The following is a 10250-nucleotide window of genomic DNA, read 5'->3' as shown; positions in this document are numbered from 1 at the left end:
GAGACCTTCTAAATTTAATATTAAGAGGGACCGCCTGTAAAATTGTACCAACATAAGCCTCCTTGCATTGCACAGTGTTATACAAAGACGGGTATTGTGTAGCCACAGGCATCTCTCCTACCTATGTGTCTTCCAAAATCTGATTGTGTTACTGTTCCCAATGTGAAACTTCACCCTGTGGAAAAAAGCTTCTTTTGTCCTCATTAAGCCTTTCCAGAACGGTGAGTCTGAGTGTTTCACTATAACTTGAGCCAAAAGAAGATATGTAAAAAGGAAAACTTAAAAATCAGGTTAAGTTCACTAAAATAATTCACTTATAGTGAGTGTTTCTCGTATGTCAACAGGAAAAGTCATACTACTGAGCTATCGTAACTAGTAGAAAACAAAATAGTTGACATTAACTAACGGTTCTCCTTCTTGGGTAAAAAATTCAGTTAGTGGCAATATTTGGAGAGGTAAAAACGTTTCATCCCTCAAGTCGAGCTCCCGAGGGAGACCCGAGGGTGACTACGGTTTATGAGTAGCTGAACAAGCAGTCCTGAGTCCTGACACTGCAAGTCCCTTGATTCTAATGACATCCAGCACAAGATCAGAATTATCTCCAGGAGCAAGTGTTAGGGCCACAGATATGCATCTCTCTAACTCCATTGATCCGTTTTATCGACGCTGATGCCAAGCATACTAACACAAAATTATATCCAACTTATTTTCAGTACCCATCAGAACTCAATTATGGTCATACTGCGGATGCCATGATCGCTTCGGAAAAGCTGCATGAACAGTCTTACGTGTAAACTTCCAAAAGAGGGACTTACTTGAGGCAGCGAGGAACTGAAAAATGTTGAAATTTGGAGGTGGGCCTTAGACCCATTAGAGAATTTCAAAAAAATCTCCAAGGGTCCATGTAGATGGTGGCATGACAAGGTGGTGGGAGTTTAGTCCCACCCCGTTAGTGGAGGAGAGTTTGGACCCCTTTATAAGGGTCTCTCTTCCACATGCTATTGGAGAGTGAGAAGAGAAGGTGCCCTCGCGCACTCCTCCTCCGTCGCCCGCCTCGCCACGTCCCGACGCGCCGCGCCGCGGGTTGCGGGAATGAGCCGAGCTCATACCCGAGAATACGTAATGGATAAGGCACGATCCGACGACTCGGACGTGGGCTTGGCCCACGTCTCTCCACCCAGCCGCCTTTATAAGCACGCGATCGCCTACTGCTCGCCTCCGTCCGTCTGCTTCGTCTACGTCCGCGTCGCTCTCGTCATCGCCGTGTCTTCACCAAGCGAAGCTGATCATCTTCGCGAGGAAGCCGAGAAGAAGATGACAGAGGATACTGCCGCCGCTGCTGCTACGGCCAGAGGGTATGACTCGTTTATCCTCATGTTCGTATTTATCCTAGCAGTACTACTTGTCTGCATAGATGTATCCACTATATGCGTAGTATGTGCTAGGTTAGCTCAAGATCAGTATATCATTAGTCTAGTCAATGCCATGCTAGTTATTATCTCGTGGATTAATATACTCGAAAAATTGCCTATTTACTCAACAATCCAAAAACCTAATTTCTGTAGGAATTTTTCGAGTAATGGTTTTGCTGCTGCACTGAAACCGGATAAGTTTACCGGTACTTTTTTCAAGCGTTGGCAAACGAGAACCACCTTATGGCTCACAGCTATGAATGTGTTCTGGGTAGCCGGTGTCACTCCTACGGAAACTATCACTCCTGAACAGGAGAAGATGTTTAAGGAGGCCACCGTCCTATTCCTTGGAGCAGTCATTAGCGTGATCGGAGATAAGCTGGTTGATGCATATTTACATATGCATGTTGCCAAGGACTTGTGGGAGGCGCTCGAATCTAAATTCGGGGTCACCGATGCTGGGAGTGAGATGTATGTTATGGAGCAGTTCCACGATTACAAGATGGTTGACAACCGTTCTGTATTGGAACAAGCTCATGAGATAATATGCATAGCTAAGGAACTTGAGGTTCTTAAGTGCAATTTGCCGGGCAAGTTTGTCGCGGGCTGTATAATTGCTAAGCTCCCTAATTTCTGGAGGAACTTTGCTACTACTCTGAAACATCAGAGGCGTGAGTTCTCAGTAGAGGACATCATCGGCCATCTGAGTGTTGAGCAGAACTCGAGAGCAAAGGACTCCAATGGAAAAGCGGTGGAAAGCTCTTCTGCTGCCAATATGGTACATCAGAGGAACTTCAATTCTCACAAGCCCAAGGGAAAGAATTCTGTCCAACAGAATACCGACTTCAAGAAGAAGGGAAAGAAGCCCTTCAAGAAGAATAAGAAGGGAGATGGCTGCTATACTTGTGGTTCAGAGGAACATTGGGCGAACAAATGCCCAAACAAGTACAAGAAGCCGGCACAGGACTCCAAGTCTGCCAATATGATCGTGGGCAACAATGAAAGTGGTGCATCTGGGTACGGTAATTTACTTACTGTATTTACAGTTTGTCAGTCCACCGATTGGTGGATGGACACGGGTGCAAATATTCATGTGTGTGCTGACTTATCATTGTTCTCTTCTTATCAGGCCACCGGTTGCGGGTCCGTATTGATGGGGAATGGCGCGAGTGCTTCTGTTCTTGGTGTTGGCACGGTCGATCTGAAGTTTACTTCGGGAAGGATCGTGCAGCTGAAGAACGTGCAGCATGTCCCCGCCATCAAGAAGAATCTCGTTAGTGGCTCCCTTCTGTGTAGAGAAGGGTTTAAGTTAGTGTTCGAGTCTAATAAAGTAGTAGTTACGAAATATGGACTTTTCGTTGGAAAAGGTTATGAATGCGGAGGTCTGTTCCGCCTTTCTCTAGCAGATTTTTGTAATAAAGTCGTGAACAATATTCATTCGAGTGTTAATGAATCTGAAGTTTGGCATTCACGTCTTTGTCACATAAGTTTCGGTGTTATGTCGTGGCTAGCAAAACTGAATTTAATCCCAACTTTCACTTTAGCCAAAGGTTCTAAGTGCCATTCATGTGTGCAAGCAAAGCAACCTCGCAAGCCTCACAAGGCTGCAGAGGAGAGACACTTGGCACCATTAGAACTCATACATTCTGATCTTTGTGAGATGAATGGTGTGTTGACTAAAGGTGGAAAGAAATACTTCATGACATTGATAGATGATTCCACTAGATTTTGCTATGTGTATCTGTTAAATACTAAAGATGAGGCTCTACACTACTTTAAAATCTATAAGGCAGAAGTTGAGAATCAACTTGAAAAGAAAATTAAACGAGTCCGGTCTGATCGTGGTGGAGAGTACTTCTCAAACGAATTTGATTCATTTTGTGCGGAACACGGCATTATTCATGAGCGGACGCCTCCCTATTCACCCCAGTCAAACGGGGTTGCCGAGCGGAAAAACCGTACTCTAACTGATTTGGTTAACGCCATGTTAGATACATCGGGTTTATCCAAGGCATGGTGGGGGGAGGCTATATTGACCGCGTGTCATGTCCTGAATAAAGTTCCTACAAAAGATAATGAGGTCACTCCCTACGAGGAGTGGTCGAAGAGAAGGACGACGCTCTCGTACTTACGTACTTGGGGCTGTTTGGCGAAAGTCAATGTACCGATCCCCAAGAAGCGTAAGCTTGGACCAAAGACTGTGGATTGCGTTAATTTGGGATACGCTAAGAATAGCGTAGGCTATAGATTTCAAGTAGTGAAATCTGAGGTACCTGACGTGAAGGTCGGTACAATAATGGAGTCGAGGGATGCTACATTCTTTGAGGATATATTTCCCATGAGAGATATGCAAAGCACTTCTAGACAGGAATCTGAGATAACTCCTGAGCCTGCCATTCCTATGGAATACTATGAACAAACACATGATGAAAATCCTGAGGAGGATGACGAGGAAGCCCGTGGTAGGGGCAAGAGACAAAGGACTGCAAAGACCTTTGGTGATGATTTCTTCGTATACCTCGTGGATGATAATCCCTCTTCTATTTCAGAAGTGTATGCTTCTCCAGATGCTGATTACTGGAAAGCTGCGGTCCGTAGCGAGATGGATTCCATCATGGCTAACGGGACATGGGAAATCATTGATCGTCCCTATGGTTGCAAACCATTGGGATGCAAGTGGGTGTTCAAAAAGAAGCTTAGGCCCGATGGTACGATTGAAAAGTACAAGGCTAGGCTTGTGGCCAAGGGCTATGCCCAGAAAGAAGAAGAAGATTTCTTCGATACTTATTCACCTGTGGCTAGACTGACCACCATTCGAGTACTACTCTCATTGGCGGCCTCTCATGGTCTTCTCGTTCATCAAATGGATGTTAAGACGGCCTTCCTGAATGGAGAGCTAAATGAGGAAATCTATATGCAACAGCCAGATGGCTTTGTGATAGAAGGTCAAGAAGGAAAGGTGTGTAAGTTGCTGAAATCTTTATATGGTCTGAGACAAGCACCTAAGCAATGGCATGAGAAGTTTAATACAACTCTGACATCTGTTGGCTTCGTTGTTAATGAAGCTGACAAATGTGTATACTATCGCCATGGTGGGGGCGAAGGAGTTATATTGTGCTTGTATGTTGATGACATACTGATATTTGGAACCAACCTCAAAGTAATTGAGGAGGTTAAGTCTTTTCTGTCTCAAAACTTTGAGATGAAGGACCTTGGGGTGGCTGATGTTATCTTGAACATCAAGCTGTTGAGAGATGATGAGGGTGGGATTACACTTCTGCAATCCCACTACGTTGAGAAGATTTTGAGTCGCTTTGGATATTCAGACTGCAAAATTTCTCAAACACCATATGATCCTAGTGTGCTTATTCGAAAGTTTAAAGGCACAGCTATAGATCAATTGAGATTCTCTCAAATCATCGGTTCACTTATGTACCTAGCTAGCGCAACGAGGCCTGACATCGCGTTTGCTGTGAGCAAACTTAGCCGGTTTGTTGCAAACCCGGGCGATGTTCATTGGCGTGCTGTTGAAAGAATTATGCGCTACTTGAAAGGTACTGTCAACCACGGGCTTCACTATACGGGATTCCCATCGGTACTTGAAGGGTATAGTGATGCGAATTGGATCTCTGATGCTGATGAGATGAAGGCCACTACTGGGTATATGTTTACTCTTGGGGGTGGTGCTGTTTCCTGGAAGTCTTGCAAGCAAACGATCTTAACAAGATCGACAATGGAAGCAGAATTAACAGCATTAGACACATCTGGTGTCGAAGCAGAATTTCTTCGAGATCTTTTGATGGACTTACCTGTGGTTGAGAAGCCGGTTCCTGCTATCCTTATGAACTGCGATAATCAGACAGTTATTGTTAAAGTGAAGAGTTCAAAGGACAATATGAAGTCCAACAAACATATAAGAATGAGATTGAAGTCTGTCAGACGTTTGAGAAACTCCGGAGTGATAGCGTTGGATTATATCCAAACGGCTAAGAATCTCGCAGATCCCTTTACTAAAGGGCTATCACGTGTTGTGATAGATAGTGCATCGAGGGAGATGGGTATGAGACCCACATGAGTTGCCATGGTAGTAACCCAACCTATAGGATCGGAGATCCCGTGAAGTAGGACCTGGGAAAACAAGCCAGTGGTGAACTGAGGAGAGTAACTTCACTAACCCACTCCGTTGAAGATGCAATGCTCTCGGATACTGTATGGTAGGATGACTACTGTCTTAATGTGTTCTAAAGCTTATATGTAAGCAAGATGATGTCCTACAGAGCGATCTTTGGAGGAACACACCTATATGAGCTTGACTGCTGCTCACAGTCTATGAGATTTGAGTGATCTCTAGTAAACTCATGAATAGGCCAGGAGTGTGACTAATATGCTCCACCCGAGGGGTCACCTTCGGCAGCCTAGTACTAGTAAGACTTGTGGTGAAGCTCCTTTACGCCAAACTGACAATTCAAGGCATAGTCCATTGTTCAGTTGTAAAGGGGTGTAGCTACTTGTTCTAGGTGAAGCTCAACCTTAAGAGGTCTTCACTGAAATGCTGGTATATTAAAACAGTGATTGGGACGAGGGAACACGATGTGCCCTTGAGATCTGGTGGGGGATTGTTGAAATTTGGAGGTGGGCCTTAGGCCCATTAGAGAATTTCAGAAAAATCTCCAAGGGCCCATGTAGGTGGTGGCATGACAAGGTGGTGGGAGTTTAGTCCCACCCCGCTAGTGGAGGAGAGTTTGGACCTCTTTATAAGGGTCTCTCTTCCACATGCTATTGGAGAGTGAGAAGAGAAGGTGCCCTCGCGCACTCCTCCTCCGCCGCCCGCCTCGCCACGCCACGCCACGCCACGCCTCGCCTCGCCTCGCCTCGCCTCGCGGGCGAGAGACGTCGGATCGTGGCTGTTACCGACTCGGACGTGGGCTTGGCCCACGTCTCTCCACCCAGCCGCCTTTATAAGCACGCGATCGCCTACTCTAGCCGTCACGAGAATCAGATCACACCTGCCTCACGCCTTCGTTCCTTGACTGCTGCTGCCGCCGGCGACTCCGTCCCGTTTACCGCGTACACAGTCGACGGGAGAGCAGGCCTCCGAAACCTCGCCTCTCCGGTTCCTGTACGGGAGAGGGGCGATTAGGTTTTTGGGGAGCGATCACGCGACTGCTCGCCTCCGTCCGTCTGCTTCGTCTACGTCCGCGTCGCCCTCGTCATCGCCATGTCTTCATCAAGCGAAGCTGATCGTCTTCGCGAGGAAGCCGAGAAGAAGACGGCAGAGGATACTGCCGCCGCCGCCGCTGCTGCTACGGCCAACTGGCCGATTGGAGGGTATGACTCGTTTATCCTCCTGTTCGTATTTATCCTAGCAGTACTACTTGTCTGCATAGATGTATCCACTATATGCGTAGTATGTGCTAGGTTAGCTCAAGATCAGTATATCGTTAGTCTAGTCAATGCCATGCTAGTTATTATCTCGTGGATTGATATACTCGGAAAATTGCCTATTTACTCAACAAAAAATGGGTCCATTCGTCACATGTGAACTGAAATTCAGGATTCCATCACACTGAATCACCAACAACGATTTGAACACAGCAGCACGCGGATGCAGTTTTACTAAAATGGATCCAAGCATTACTTTTGGATAAAAAACTCATAAAAGTTGCAGTGTGCAACATGGGCATAGCTATGATCATATAGAGCACTGCACTCTGACACTCGCGAGCAATGTGTAAACACCTCACGAGCACAAAGTAATCTGAACACTTGATTCCAGAAGGTACTGCTCTGAAAAACAACAGAGTAGGCATTGAAACATGGACATGGCATCTTAATATCAGTATATGTTATCTCAATTCTCATAAACAAAATATAAACCCTGCTTTAGATGGTAGTCTATACATAAACACTACTGGAACAAATCCAATGATCACAACGGTCACATATCACAAAAATACAATAAGGTAGTACACTATTCACCATACTAGGCCAAAGTCATGCAACAAGAGAGCACACATGATGTTTCATGCCCATTTATGAACATACAATACTGATTACCATATTTTTTTTATGGAGTGTTCAAGGGTAGAGCTCAATAACAGACCTAACTCCGAGCACTGATATAATTTTGTACTCGCTGAACCCAGCTTCCATGAATATCTTCTTCCACTCAAGTTCCCCTCGCTCAATCCCCTCAAAAGACATGATAAGGAGATCATACAAAACCTGTGTCTCTCTTGTTACAATCTCATTTGGCCCAGATCCAACTACCATATCAACGATTATCACCTTCCCACCAGCTTCTCTGGGAGGGATAGCTGCTTTGCAATTTTTCAACAGCTTGACACAGTCTTCATTGCCCCAACCATGGAAAACCCACTAAGATGCACAACAACCACAACAAAAGGAAGCAAATGTTACTACTTCTCCATGTAATATTTGAAATTGTAGAGTTTTATCTTCAAGAAATTTCATTAGTTTAATTACAAGTTCAATTTGTAGATATAGGTGGCTAAATACACACTTTGTGATTTCTTGACAGCATATTGTCAAATGAGGATGTCTTTTATGCCAAAGGAAAAATAAAAATCTAAGGAGTTACCTTCATGAAAACAACATCCGCTGGTGGAATGTTCTTAAACATGTCGCCAGAAATAAATGACACATGGGCATCACTGGGAGCTTCTACAACCACATGAGGGAGATCCAATACGATGCATTTCATTTGCAGGAACACCTTTGCAATTTCTCTAGCAGCTCCACCATGGCCTCCAGCGATATCAACAAGTGAATTTATGCCATGAAATACATGACCACACTCCCTCAAGATGATATCCATGAGAAAATTACTATCAGAAACCATGGCTTTGTTGAATTGCTGGTTGTAACTACTGTCTTGGTCAGCCATCTCCCAAACATCAAGGCCATGAGCCTTTTTGAACAGGGACATGGAATGCCTATCTAGGAACCATGAGTGCATGCTCAAAAAGGGGGCAATGGTAGTTGTATCAAGCATCAAAGACAACATATGAAATATGTTTGATTTAACTTCATCACTAATGAGGAGGTTTGCGGTTCGGGTAAGCCCATAAATAACATCCTTATCCGGTGAGGCTACTTCATGGACAACAAAGATGCCTGACACGATGAGCACACGCATGAGTCGTCGTAAGCAAGGAAGCTTAGAGGGATGGAGTCCGATTTTCGTGGCCAACTCAGAAGAGGTCATAGACCCACCATGTTGTTGGATGGTGTTAGGGATTTGCAGTTCCATTGCACATTTGAGTGCCATGGACTTGACAAATCCCAATGTGTGGTGCCAAAGATCAACCTGAGCCTGGAGCAATTCTTGAGAGCTATGCTTGTCTTGGGTGGGTGCCATTTTTATTGAGTTTGTTTTTCTTCGGCTGTGCGTGGAATGGAGTCATGTTGGTTGGTCTATTTATATATATGCAAATACTAACCCTGGAGGAACAAGGTGGGGCCATGGGTAATTAGTTATTTATATGGATGGTAAGATGTTTAGCTGACAGGATTGTGTCAAGGCATTTGAGATAAGGGAACTTGGCAATGTATTTATTACGGTAACCAAGTATACAATTTTTACATGGCAGAGAAAATTATTGTAAACTAGCAAGGCAACTCATGCATTTGTGCAGCTAGCTAGTACAAATTTGGATGGCGGGAATGACTATTCAAATTTTGGTTACTACGAATTTGACTGCATCTAGCTAGTACAATATAATTTATTTGCCTAATGTGCAGTGAAACATATGAACTATGAATACGTGAGTTTTTGCTAATTGATTGATCAAATCAGCAATGATTTCACGGCATGCATATCGTACATGCTAAATAGGATTCTTGGATCATATGTGAGCTGCTGATTCTCATTGTACTACAAATTAACCTGACCCAAACACGTATAGGTATCAAGCCTATCAACGCAGTTACAACTAATCAAATCGCCATGTGGAAAATGGTATTTTAATATTTAGCTCCACTCTTTTTTTGAGATATTTTAACTTAGTCCCACTTATTTCAGATTTAAATACAGGTCCTAGCTATTCTCGATTTTGTTGTAGTAGAGTTCAGGAGATATTATCTGGCCACACCTATTAAATTTTTCTAGGGGTCGCCACACCTATTGATTGATTGTACAAAGTTTTCCTTTGTACAGAACTATACCAAAAAAAAACTTTTGTCCCGCTTTATATATAAAATAATGATCAACAACATTTTGATAAAAACGTACATCAACATAACATAGGCACACACCTAAGGCAGGAACATAGGTGCTGATCGCAGCAACACGCAAAGCCGCATACGACAAATCGTAGGCTCCAAGGCGACGCCTTCAGGAAGGATACGACACCGGAGTGCCGTCATTGCCCGACCCGAGGATCAAAGTTTTCGCTAGAGCAACACGATGGGCGACGAGAGCCATGATGATGCCTTTAAGAAGGGAACAAGCTTCGTTGTAGCCGGTCCGTCCGAAGAGAGCAGGTTTTCACCCCGGCCAACACTCACCGCCACTGATTGCCACACCCCGGCTGCCACACCACCCACATGGCCATGGCTACCACGCATCACCAAGCCACGGGCTCTGCCCACGAGCAATGCGCAACCACCTCCAGGGCTGCTGCCCTGACATCCAAGACCTTGACACCACCTCACCCGTGATCCGCCGCTACCCCAACCAAAGAGACGAGTGAAAAGAACCCACTTTTTCCACCCCTGGGAAGCCCCGAGTGCTGAGACCCAAAGACCGGCCAAAACAAGCCTCCATCGACTCGTCCTGCAGCACCGGGCACGAGACCAATTCAGTCCTACGACAAC

General features: G+C 44.9%; 1 protein-coding gene across 1 annotated transcript; it reads right to left on the bottom strand.

The window, feature by feature from the left end:
* Positions 1–7357: 7357 nt before the first annotated feature.
* LOC123416265 (acetylserotonin O-methyltransferase 1-like) lies at positions 7358–8805 on the bottom strand. The gene is made up of 2 exons (XM_045106787.1): positions 8014–8805; positions 7358–7790 (listed from the first exon to the last, which is right to left on the bottom strand). The coding sequence occupies exons 1-2, from the start codon at positions 8791–8793 to the stop codon at positions 7491–7493; spliced, it is 1080 nt and encodes a 359-aa protein (XP_044962722.1). The 5' UTR covers positions 8794–8805; the 3' UTR covers positions 7358–7490.
* Positions 8806–10250: the final 1445 nt, after the last annotated feature.

This window comes from Hordeum vulgare, chromosome 1H (genome assembly GCF_904849725.1).
Source record: "Hordeum vulgare subsp. vulgare chromosome 1H, MorexV3_pseudomolecules_assembly, whole genome shotgun sequence".
NCBI lineage: Eukaryota > Viridiplantae > Streptophyta > Magnoliopsida > Poales > Poaceae > Hordeum > Hordeum vulgare.
The sequence above is the reverse complement of the archived record's forward strand: the minus strand, read 5'-3'. Positions and strand labels throughout refer to the sequence as shown.

Coding starts and splice junctions, on each gene's coding strand:
- LOC123416265 (XM_045106787.1), bottom strand. CDS start 8,793: ATGGCACCCACCCAAGACAAGCATAGCTCTCAAGAATTGCTCCAGGCT. Junction 7,791..8,013: donor CGGATGTTGTTTTCATGAAG/GTAACTCCTTAG, acceptor TGTGCATCTTAG/TGGGTTTTCCATGGTTGGGG.